This window comes from Heterodontus francisci, chromosome 5, assembly GCF_036365525.1.
Source record: "Heterodontus francisci isolate sHetFra1 chromosome 5, sHetFra1.hap1, whole genome shotgun sequence".
In the NCBI taxonomy this organism is placed as follows: Eukaryota; Metazoa; Chordata; class Chondrichthyes; order Heterodontiformes; family Heterodontidae; genus Heterodontus; species Heterodontus francisci.
Genome location: NC_090375.1, coordinates 49,204,922 through 49,217,473, shown reverse-complemented (window position 1 = coordinate 49,217,473; position 12,552 = coordinate 49,204,922). Strand labels below are relative to the sequence as shown.

General features: G+C 41.5%; 1 protein-coding gene across 2 annotated transcripts in view; it reads left to right on the top strand.

The window, feature by feature from the left end:
- LOC137369829 (1-phosphatidylinositol 4,5-bisphosphate phosphodiesterase gamma-1-like) overlaps positions 1 to 12,552 on the top strand; it is a 205,868-nt gene that overhangs the window by 129,759 nt on the left and 63,557 nt on the right. For both annotated transcript variants that reach the window (XM_068031407.1, XM_068031406.1), the window contains exons 6-10: positions 3,454 to 3,534; positions 4,170 to 4,204; positions 7,349 to 7,421; positions 9,525 to 9,626; positions 10,802 to 10,920. In XM_068031407.1, the coding sequence (XP_067887508.1) occupies positions 3,454 to 3,534; positions 4,170 to 4,204; positions 7,349 to 7,421; positions 9,525 to 9,626; positions 10,802 to 10,920 (410 nt within the window). The remainder of the gene's footprint in view (positions 1 to 3,453; positions 3,535 to 4,169; positions 4,205 to 7,348; positions 7,422 to 9,524; positions 9,627 to 10,801; positions 10,921 to 12,552) is intronic.

Genomic DNA, 12,552 nt, shown 5'->3' with positions numbered 1-12,552 from the left:
TGCATTTGCCTACAAAATAACAGTGCCCACGTTTCAAATGTAATTCTTTGCCTGTGAAGTGCTTTGAAATGTCCTGAGGACATGAAAAGGTGCTAATATAACACAAGTTCTTTCATTCATTCTTTACACAAGCCTATTATCAGCTTGTGATATGATAATGATCACTAAGATAATATTCATTACTGTGGTTCCCTCATGATGAGAAAAGCCTTATATATCTCCCTCTATTTAGCATTCTAATATAATCTCTGATCAATGAAAACGCAGAACATGCTGTCCATACCATGCCTCCTTGCTGCTACATATTCTTCTTAAGGGTCCTAATAATACAGGGATCCATTTTACGGTTTGGAAGACACAGAAAAAAAAGTTGGGTCTTGAATGTTCATGACCGCTCCTGGGTGCTGACTCATCATTGAAACTTTAACAGCAAAGTAATGTGAGTTCAACACCTCCCTAGTGCAGTGTTAGGGAATCAGATTCTATCTTATTACCCTGGTGATGGCTCTAGTTTTTGAGATGTGTCCTTGGCTTAACGTAACTCAAGGAGAACAGTTACATTAGCAGGCACTGATTGTAATAGATTTGACTTTCACTCTCTCTGGTCCTCCAATGACTTTTAAAAAAACTCATTCTAGACTTGCTAACAGTGCGGTGGTCTACTAGCTTAGTTTGTTGGCACACCAGTTTGTTGGGGTATGAAGGCATTGCAGATGTCAGTGCTCGGTTTTCACCTTAAATTACCCATATCAGGGGATAGCTCATATGCACCTGTTATGAGGAAGAAAAAAGAGCAAAAACCCATAAGTCTGGGTGTACACATAATGTACATTTCTGGGAGTGGGTGGGAAGAAGAAATAAGGGTACAGAGGGACATAGATAGGCTGCAGAGCTGGGCTGAGAGATGGCAAATGGAGTTTAATGCGGAAAAGTGTGAGGTGATTCACTTTGGAAGGAGTAACAGGAATGCAGAGTACTGGGCTAATGGGAAGATTCTTGGTAGTGTAGATGAACAGAGAGATCTTGGTGTCCAGGTACATAAATCCCTGAAGGTTGCTACCCAGGTAAGAAGGCATATGGTGTGTTAGCTTTTATTAGTAGGGGGATCGAGTTTCGGAGCCACAAGGTCATGCTGCAGCTGTACAAAACTCTGGTGAGACCGCACCTGGAGTATTGCGTGCAGTTCTGGTCACCGCATTATAGGAAGGATGTGGAAGCTTTGGAAAGGGTGCAGAGGAGATTTACTAGGATGTTGCCTGGTATGGAGGGAAGGTCTTACGAGGAAAGGCTGAGGGACTTGAGGTTGTTTTCGTTGGAGAGAAGGAGGAGGAGAGGTGACTTAATAGAGACATATAAGATAATCAGAGGGTTAGATAGGGTGGATAGTGAGAGTCTTTTTCCTCGGATGGTGATGGCAAACACGAGGGGACATAGCTTTAAGTTGAGGGGTGATAGATATAGGACAGATGTTAGAGGTAGTTTCTTTACTCAGAGAGTAGTAGGGGCGTGGAACGCCCTGCCTGCAACAGTAGTAGACTCGCCAACTTTAAGGGCATTTAAGTGGTCATTGGATAGACATATGGATGAAAATGGAATAGTGTAGGTCAGATGGTTTCACAGGTCGGCGCAACATCGAAGGCCGAAGGGCCTGTACTGCGCTGTAATATTCTAATTCTAATTCTAAAAAAAAAAAATTGGTGGAAGGTACCAATTGAAACCTCATATCTTTTTCAGTGATTACCCTTTAATGTAACAGGCTATACAGGGCTGAGGCACGGAGCAGCACAGATAAGTAGATAGAAAGGGCCAGAAAAAAGTTTTAGAAAAGATTTTCTCAACTGAGTAGTGAAGATATGGAATATATTCAGTTTTATTGCAGTAAAGGTACTATATAAATGTAAGTTTTTGTTGTTGTAACACAGTGTTAATGCTGCTATGTTGAACTTGTATAAGACACTAGTTCAGCCTTAGCTGGAGTATTGCGTCCAGTTCTGGGCACCTCACTTTATAGGAAAAACGTGAAAGCATTGGAGAGAGTACAGAAAAGATTCACAAGAATGGTTCCAGGGATGAGGAATTTCAGTTATGAAGTTAGGACTGTTTTCCTTGAAGAGAAGGCTGAGAGGTGATTTGATAGAGGTATTCAAAATCATGAGGGGTCAGGACAGAGTAGATAGAGAGAAACTGTTCTCACTCGTGAAAGGATCGAGAATGAGAGGGTACAGATTTGAAATATTTGGTAAGAGAAGCAAAAGTGACATGAGGAAAAACTTTTTCACACAGCGAGGGGTTAAGGCCTGGAATGCGCTGCCTGAGAACGTGGTAGAGGCAGGTTCAATTGAAGCATTCGAAAGGGAATTAGTTATATGAAAAGGGAGAATGTGCAGGGTTATGGGGAGAAGGCAGGGGAATGGAACTGAGGGAATTGCTCTTTCAGAGAGCGAGTGCGGACACGATAGGCTGAATGGCCTCCTTCTGACTGTAACAATACTGTGATTCTGCTGAGTTTGAGTTACTCTTGTGCTAATATTATGCTTAGACTGTTAACACATTGTTGATGGTTTACTAATACTGTCTTAATACTGTGTTAGTAATATGTTAATGCTGCACTAACATTAATAATACATTAATGCTATACTAAAACTATGCTAACACTGCTAATGTTATAACAATACTTTGCTAATGCTGTGTTAATGCCATGTGACTAGTATGCTAAAACTCTATTAATGCTAGATTTCTACTGTGTTGATAATGTGCTGAAAGTGTGTTAATACTTTTAGTGCTGTTTTGATATTGTGTTAATGCTGTAATAAAGTAATACTAATATTGTGGTAATGATGTGCTACTATTGCATCAGTTAATGCTGTGTTAATACTGTTCTAATATATGCTGAAACTAATTTAATATTGTATGAATGCTGTTGCCAAAACTCAATTAATATTGTGTTAACATTGTGCTAAAACTGTATCAATACTGTGTTAATGCTGCACTAAAACTATGACAATGTTGATTAATTTCTTTAAAGTAAAGGCTAGTTGAATGCCTTGTTCTGAAAGAGACTGAAGGTTATCAGAACACACGTAAACAGAGATCAAATTCTCCGGAGCACCATAGGTCTAGTCCAGTTGGGACTTTGGGAATATCATGTGTAGAACATAATTGTTTGCAGATCAATAATGTGGATTATAATGCTACATTGATACCCTAGAGCATTTGCTGCATAAACTCTGGGATCAGCAAAATAATCTTTTTTAAAGTTTTATTCATAGGAGAAATAAATTGAGAGGATTCATGACAGAGCAACTTGTACTTGGCCTGTAGAAAAGGAGCAGGCTGGATGAGCCAAATGATTTTCAGTACTTTCCAATACTATAGCTCAAAGGTGCCTCTGCTAGTGAGTGTAACAGAGGCCATGGATTCATGGTACCTATGCTTTATTTATCCTTCTGACAGGAAGTGGACACGAGGGTGGATATGAATTATGGGCAGTTCATTCTTTTCTACAGAAACCTGTTATTTGATGCACAGAAATCGGTGAGTATTTACTTCAAGGACTGGACAGACCGCAAGCCTGAAGTATAATTGAATGAGTATATGTCGCCCCTGCTTTGACTTTAAAATATGCCCAAGATCAGCTGTTCAACGTACCATATATGAGATCTGCTATTTTCTACAGTAAATATAGGATTAACTATTTCCCTATAATATACACAGTATCTGCTATTTACTATAATTTATAGAGAATCCATTATTTCCAGTAATATCGATGACCCCTGCTATTCCCTTACAATATATGCAGAGTAAGCAATTTTCCTATTATGCATAAAAGGTTTCCTATTAACTATAAAGCATACAGGGTCTGTTATTCTTTATACTTTATACAGGTGGGGGAACTCCTATTCCTATGTTCCTAAGATGGGTTGGGCTTATGAATTTAAAAAAAACATTTAATCACCGGCCCCTTTTACTTAGATTATACCCCTAGGTTATCTAATATTTCCACACAGAATCCACCTGATCCTGTCGATTAGATTCTGTCCTTGTACGCAACTCCCAGATATTCAGTGTTCAATAGATAAACCATGTGAATCCCTCAATTAGATTGCAACATGTAACTCATTCCTAAGTGTCGGTTACTCTCTGTACAACCTCTGCTTTTGTGTGTGCAGATAATCGAGCAGCTGGAGTTGTCTTTTCCTCTGAGGTAAGGAGCTTCTCATTGACTTGACTGTATTTTAAATATTCTTTATAGTTTTCCCCCGTGCCATTGCTCCGTTTAAAAATGGGTTCTTGACACAATGGCCCTCTGACAGACTAATTCCCAGCTCTTTTCAAAAGAACTTGAATTAATTTTGATCTGGGTGAATTCTTGTGAGAGCGCTCCTGTTCACCCGCCTTAAGAACCAAGGAAACCCAAAAGGTTGGCATGTTAGCCTTGCCTCAGTGGTAGCACACTCACCTCTGAGTTAGAAGGTTCTGGGTTTAAGTCCCGTTTCAGAGACATGAGCACAAAATCTAGCCTGACACTCCAAGCTGAGGGCGTGCTGCACTGTTGGAAGTCAGAGGAGATATTAAGCTGGTTCACCACCAGGTCCATCTCAAGGGTATTTAGGGATGGGCAATAATTTCTGACCTTGCCAGCAATGCCCATATCTCATGAATGAAAGAAAAAGGAGGCCCCATTTGTCTTCTCTGATGGATATAAAAGATCCCACAGCACTATTTGATAGAGGAGCAGGTGAGTTCCCCAGACATTTCAGACAATATTTGTCCTTCAATCAACATTATTCAAATTGAGTCCTGATGAAGGGTCACTAACCTGAAAAGTTAACTCTGCTTCTCTCCTCACAGATGCTGCCAGACCTGCTGAGTATTTTCAGCATTTCTTGTTTTTATTTCAGATTTCTGGCATCTGCAGTATTTTTCATTTACTCAAATTGATTATTTGATCATTATCTCATTGCTCTTTCTGTGAACTTAATGGGCAGAATTTTACTGACCCCCAGGTGGTGGGCTGGGAGGAGGGGAGCGGGGCCAGTAAATAGCAGGAGCCACATCAGGATGGCTCCCCAACTCAGTCCCGCCGCTAGGGAATTTTCCCAGCGGAGGCTGCGAACTGTATTGGTGCCTGCTCCAAGGATGCGGGCAGCCAATTTGCATACTTAATGGCCCTATTTGGGGTTATCTTATGGAGCTGTTAGCTCTTTGCCAATGGCAGGGTGACACCCCTTCCCCCACGTGGGAAGGCTACCAGCTTAATGGAGGCGGCATCTCTGTGTCAGCCTGGGGAGGCCATCAGAGCCGGAGGCTCCTTGGCCCAAAAAGAGGGCTGTGGGCAGGGAAGAAAGTCCTCGTGACCCCAATGATCTCCCCGGAGGGATTTCCCCTCTGACCCCTGGCCTCCTGCAGTATAATCGCAGAGCCGGTCACTCTGCCAGCAAGTGACCGGACTAACTGTTCACCCTGACATTGGGATCTTGAAGCCCAGGGTAAATTTCAGTCCAATATTTGCAAATTGGCTGCTGCTTTCCTACATTACATTAGTGATTACACTTCAACAGCTGTAAAACGCTTTGTGATACCTCAGATCATGAAATGAGCTACATAAATGCAAGCTCTTTCTTTCTTTCCCAGAGTTGTAGTGACTCTTCGGCCAATGTTTTTGCATTGTGGGAATTACTTGTTAGCAAAATTAAAGACCATGGCATTGGTAACATACATCAGGAGGACTCAGACAGACTGGTGAAGTGGGCAGGTACTTGACAGATGAAATCTAACACAAAGTGTGAAGTGACATGTTTTGGTAGAAAGAATGAGGTGATGTGATATGAAAAAAATGGTACAAATTTAAAGGGGATGCAGGAACAGAGAGGCCTGTGGGTGCATATACACATATCTTTGAAAACAGCAAGATAAGTTGAGAAGGCTGTTAAAAAAAGCACATAAAGCACATGGGATCCTCAGCTTTATTAACAGAGGCAAAGAGTACAAAAGCAAGGACGTTGTGCTAAACCTTTTATGAAACAGTGGTTATGCCTCAGCAGGAGCATTGTGCTCAATCCTAGGCGACACATTTTAGGAAGGGTTTTGGACAGGATGCAGAAGAGTAAATACAGTAAATAAAGAGAAACGGTTTCCATTGACAGAAGGATTGGTAACCAGAGGACAAAGATTCAAGGTGATTGGCAAAAGAACCAGAGGCATCATAAGGAAACATTTTTTTATGCAGCGAGTTGCTGTGATCTGGAATGCACTGCCTGGAAGGGCAGTGGAAGCAGATTTAATAATAACATTCAATAGAAAATCGGATAAATTATTGAAGGAAAAACATTTACAGAGCCATGGGGAAAGAGTGGGATTAATTAGAAAGCTCTACCAAAGAGCCTACAACAACAACAACATTTTTTTTTTAGTGCCTTTAACTTAGTAAAACCTGCCAAGACACTTCACTTGAGTGTTATCAAACAACATTTTGACACCGAGCAACATAAGGAGATGTTAGGGCGAAAGACTAAAAGCTTTGTCAAAAACATGGTTATTTAAAGGAGCGTCTCAAAGGAGGAAAGACAGGTAGAGAGGCAAAGTTTAGGGAGGGAATTCCAGAGCTTTAGACCTTGGCAACTGACGGCATGGCCACTAATAGAGGAGCAATTAAAGTTATTAATGTGCAAGAGGCCAGAATTGGATGAGTGCAGGTATCTCAGAAGGTTGCAGAGCTGAAGGAGATTACAGAGATAGGGAGGTGTGAGGTCATGGAGGGATTTGGAAACAAGGACGAGAATTTTAAAATCGAGGCAGTTCTTAACTGGAAATCAATGTGGGTCGGTGAGCACAGGGATGGTGGTTGAGCGAGACGGTGTGAGCTAGGACAAGGGCAAAGGAGTTTTGGATGAGCTCAATTTACAGTGGGTTTAATGTGGGATGCCTGCCAGGAGTGCATTGGAATAGTCAAGTCTCAATGTAACAAAGGCACAACCACGAGGGGCCATTTGGCCTCCTTCTGTGCAGAAGCATTCTATAATTCTATGATCATTTTGAGAGACATTGTTGAGTTAGATGAAAAGTTTCTGCTCAGATTATGTGGCCAACTCCTCAAGTCCATTTAAAGTGAATAAATTAACACAAGCATTAAAAGATGCTGACGGAAAAATGTGAGTGAATGTGCCTCAGTCCCAAATCTCACAAGCGAATGGATAGTGCAATAACCTCTAGCAATACTCGCTGCACTTTCACCAAAACCATTTATCAGTTTATTTGCAGATCCTAAACATGTCAAATAATCATGTGTATGATGAAAAATCCTGCTTACTTTTGGCAGTATTATTGAACATTATTTTGTTGCACGCAGGAACGTGGACAGGCCTGAACTGTGTCAAGTAACGCTGCATGACTTCCAGAAGTTTCTGCAATATGATCAGAAGGTAAGCAGACTGGATCACAAGCCAAGGTGAATCATCCTACATTACAATAGTGACCACATTTCAAAAGTACTTCATTGGCTGTAAAGCGCTTTGGGATGTCCTGAGGTCATGAAAGGCTTTCTTTTATTGAGGCAACAAATCGGCATTGGTTCTAAATCAAAGTATGCTAACTTTGCATAGATCTCTGGTATGATTAGTTTGGAATGCTTCATACACTTTGGGAAGTCAGCGTTCAGAGAGACACTAGTGCATTGGAAATAGTTCTGAGAAGAAAGACAAAGGCTCATTTGAAACTTAGAGCTTTGAACGACTGAAGAAGGCCCTGTGAAGCTGATGAATTCCACTGGAGTAAAGGTTGCATGAGGTGAATTCCCATGGAGGTTCTCCTCCTTGTCCTTTATAATGTTGATGAAAAAGCCATGGGGATACCAGGGGCTGCATTATCCCCTTATGTCATTTGTAATTAGAAATCTGATAATAAGCCTCTTAATTAAATTAATTTCCAGTTAATTGACTACTTGTCGATTGCCGGTCCGCAGCCAATCCCACCCCAACACAGCCTCTTTGAAAATGGATCTGGGACGGTTTCGGCCAGGCATGACGGCTGGTGCCGCCAAACTGCAGGTCAGACCGGACTCCAATCTGATCCCCGACCTCGATTGAAAATCCTGCTCCAGAAGTCAGAGAGAATTTTTGAGCAGGACATTAGATACGTAGAGTCAATTATAGAGTAGATTGTTTGGAATCTGTGGCAGGAGCAGGCCTGATGAGCTTGAAGGACATTTTCTAGTTTCATGCTTTTTTATGTTCTAAAACAAAATCCTTTGTTTGTAGAAATGTAAATTTGAACTCTATCCAATTAACTCTCCATTCCTTGCTCTTTCCAGCTCAAGCACCAACTTCTGTTGACAGCTAGGTGAACTTTATTGCTCTATTACCAACCAATCAGAAGCGTCTAAGAGCGTCTAGGGATAAGTTTGCTATTCCTTCTATTTCCTTTTTGTTCACCATTACCTCTCTTCATTTAGCACTGTGGCGAAGACCAAGAGCACAGTTCTGAACTACGTCCCACCATTCTCTGTAGCATTGTGCATGAATCATGCATTGGAATCCCCCAGTGTGCGCAGTCATTTTAAATGTTCAGATTCAGGGATGCTAACACCATGATTGTGAGGACAGAATCTACAGAGACTCAGGAACGAGTTTAATTTAGACAAAGTGAATAACTTTCCATACCTTACACACACCAACAATAACAACTTTAATTTATATAGTACCTTTATCATTGTGAAACATCCCAAACTACTTCACAGGCATGTAATCACACAAAATATTGACTCCAAGCCAAAGAAGGAGACATTAGGATAGATGATCAAAACTTTGGTCAAAAAGATAGGGTTTGAGCAGTACCTTAGAAGAGGAGAGAGAGGTGACAAGGCAAAGAGGTTTTGGAAGGGAATTCCAGATGTTAGGACATGGATGGCTGAAGGCACAGCCACCAATGCTGAGTGAAGGAAGTGGGGATGCATGGCCTCCAGAGTTGGAAGAAAGCAGAGTTCTCAGAAGGGTGGTAGAGATTACAGAGTTGGAAGCTGGGGGTGGGGAGTGGGTCAGCATAGCCATGAGGGATTTGAACATGAGGATGAGAATTTTAAAATTGACTACCTGACCACAGCCACATTAGCCAATGGATCATGTGGAAAACATTTTCAAGTTGCCAGCTTATCATGCTTTGATAATTCTACACAATGGAAGTGACTGAAAAAGGGTTTGATCTATTGAAATTTTAGTAATTGGAAGTGAATGCAAAGGGATTTGGACTTTTGGAATTCTACTTAATGGTCGTAAATGGGAAGGGATTTCATCCACTGGACTTCAACACAATGAAGTGAATCTGAAGAAGCTTTAGCAGCATGCACAGTGGAAAATGCACAGGAAAATGTTTGGCATTTGAGAATCTATGCAATGGGAGTGAATGGGAAGATGTTAATCCCATCCAAATTTTATGTAAACATTACTTTTATTTAATTACCTGTAGGAAACCATTGTAATGATAGCTCTGGAATCAGACTCCCTTAATTGTTGTGTTTCTTATTTCCATAGGAAAGCTGGGCGAACGACACTAACAAAGTTCGGGAGTGCATCTTTAATTATTTTAAAGACCCCTTGCGAGAGATATCAGACCCTGCTTTACAACTGGATGAGGTAGATATATCTTTGCCTTACTGCATTCATTCTCAGTGAACTGCAAGTGAAATGGACTTCATGTGACCCTAGGGCAGAATTGCAGTATATTGTGGTAGAGCTTGGGCCCACTCTTACTAGTACAGAAACATGTCAAATGGCTCAACTTCAACCATGTTTTATTTAAAATTTAAAGCTTGCTTACTTGAGGGAATGAGGTGGGAAAGGTGGGAAAGTCCCAGTTTGCCCCCCCCCCCCCTTCAGCAGGAAACTCAACTGAAGCAACTAAGGTCTACTGAGAGGAAGCCAGAGAAGAACTTATACCCTTTATACATTGACTCAATGGGTGAAAGTCCTTTATAAAACTTTGATTTGTAAAGTTTCTTCAGGTAAGAGTCAAAGAAATGGAACTTACTAGAAGAGTCTCAACTTTGGTTATTGGTATTATGCTCCAGCTCAGTGTACTACTGGATAGCAGGAGTCAGATCCAATCCTATGATTCCTCAAGTGGCATTCCATCAAAGAAGAGGCTTGGACCGTCCCCTGAGTCCAATGTACCTGTTAGACTGCAGGGCAGGAACAACTGTGAAGACATTCAGTATACATTCAGAAGGAGGGACGATTTGGAGGGAACTGGCAACTAAGGCAGCTCTAGTTCAAACATACTGGCCAGCAATATAGCGGCATTAGCTGATATGAGGGAGTGACTCTCCAACACCATATGTGTGGCCCGACCAGGCTTAAGAAAAAAAGAGGGAAAATATACACACTTGCACTTTATGTTGTTTAAACTTCCTTTGTTATTCCTCCTTCAAAAAGATGTCCTACGCTCTCTTATTCCTTCCTGTTTCCTCTATGTGTTAAAATCAAGTTCCAACACACCATCTCCGAATCTAGCTCATTATTTCTCAAGAGTTCACACATATGGAGTTCCCTAACACCCTAAGTCTTCTCTTTCTCCTGTAATCTACAGGTGTATTATAGCTAAGCTCAGCATTACTAACTGCTACTTCCTGACTTATCTTCTTCCTATTGTCTTCAACCATGATAGAGTCTTGCACTATGGACCTTGATTCTTCCCCTAGGTTTCAATAAAAATGTGAATGGGTTTCAAAATAGAAAATAGAGTAAAATTATTATTCGCATTTATATTAATGATGACAAATGAAAATTCATCTGTTTCTTTTGTCTTTCAGTTCTTGGCATATCTATTCTCTAAAGAGAACATGATTCTGGATTCAAGGTTTGAACGTGTGACTTTGGAGGAAATGAACTACCCTCTTTCTTATTACTGGATCTCCTCATCACACAACACGTTAAGTAAAGCTCTGTTCAGTTTTTTTTTGTTGTGAGCACAAACGGTTTTAATGTAATCCTTAATTTTCTCTCCTCCTCTTCTGAAGGCACTAACATAAACTGGGATATGATGCCAGATGTGACGGCCACTTTCTGGTACCTTAACCAATTAGTCATTATCCGTGTATGATCTTAGATGATGAGTGCTGGCAGGCTATTCAATCAGAGTCAGGTCTAATCCTAATCTTATGCTCACACTCTCCAGTAATTAGGAGAAGGATTCCTGACTGCATTTTCTGCTCTCTGAAATACTGAGTCAGTAGCTCTACCAACTCCATTCCATGAGATTAACTAACTCAACACAGGATAGGGAGCAAATCACAGTAAATCCTGCAAATCCTCAACGTTGTATCTTATTTTCAACCTCCATACAATTGAGGGACAGAGGGAAGTAGTTGGTGTAGGTGAGAAATGATCCTGGAGCATCTGCCAAGGCCAGACTTGAGACAGCTGCTCGAAGATTAGCCTGTGGGAGGAGGATGGGGGTCATCTGGTTTGCAGGTCTTCCCTGAAGAATCCAGTTGATTCAAAGTCAAGGCTGGGGAATTACAGTGTATGGAATCAGAGATATAAGTCCATTCACTATGTGAATATTTATTTGAGGCTGTTTGGTGATGTGGATCCATATCAGTGAAGGCAAGAACCCCTGAGTTCAATGGACCTGTTAGACTGTGGGGGCAGGAACAACTGTGAAGACGTTTAGTACATTTAGTAAATCGAAGTTGTGATACTATTCAGCCCTTGTATGGTTCAGTGCCTAAGATTCCCTGTCTTTCTCACCCTCTTTTGGAGATTTCAAACTGTCTAGCAAGGCAGATACATGATCTACTTGTTGGTTTGCAAACAGCTGCTACAACATGTGACAGAGCAACTCGGAGATGGCCTTCTCTCTTACTCTCCTTTTCCAAACTGTCTGTGGGACAGTAACTGCACATACTATCTCTCTCTGATGGGCTAGCCCTGGTGAAGAACACTATGAATTAATGTGGCAATGTTGCATTGCAGTACATTGTATTCCAATAGTTCCAATCAGTAAGAAGCATTGAAGGGAATTTTAACCTTCCCCGTCCCCCCCACCTTCCACCCCATGAGGCATGAGATTTTTGGGGAAAGGCTGTCGCCTGCCATCAGTTGTATGGTTGGTTACATGTGTATCTGTGCTTCGCTCTTCGGAGGCATGACACTTATTATGATATTTAAATGGATGCCTGATTTAAATTTAACACTGGTCAGCCTGGTTTCCCAGGGATGCCCAGCAGCAAAATGGAGAGGGGACAGCTGGAACAAGTAGCTAAGTGCTATTTATAGTACTGCTTGTGAGCCAGGAGGAGCAGGAGTGCCGTCTCTGGATGCTCAAGTGAATCTTCTGCTGCATCAGCCATACCATCCCTCCCTTCAGTCCTGCGATCTCTCCCAGTTCCCCCTTCCTCTTGATTGACAGACTGACACCACTCACTAACCCCCAATCCTTCCCAGTTGCTGGATGGCCCTGGCCACAGCCATCTACTACTGACATTTTCACCCAGCAGCTGACCAGGCCTGGTGGCTTATGGAGTAAAGAAATGATAATGAGTTCCTCCTATTAAATCTG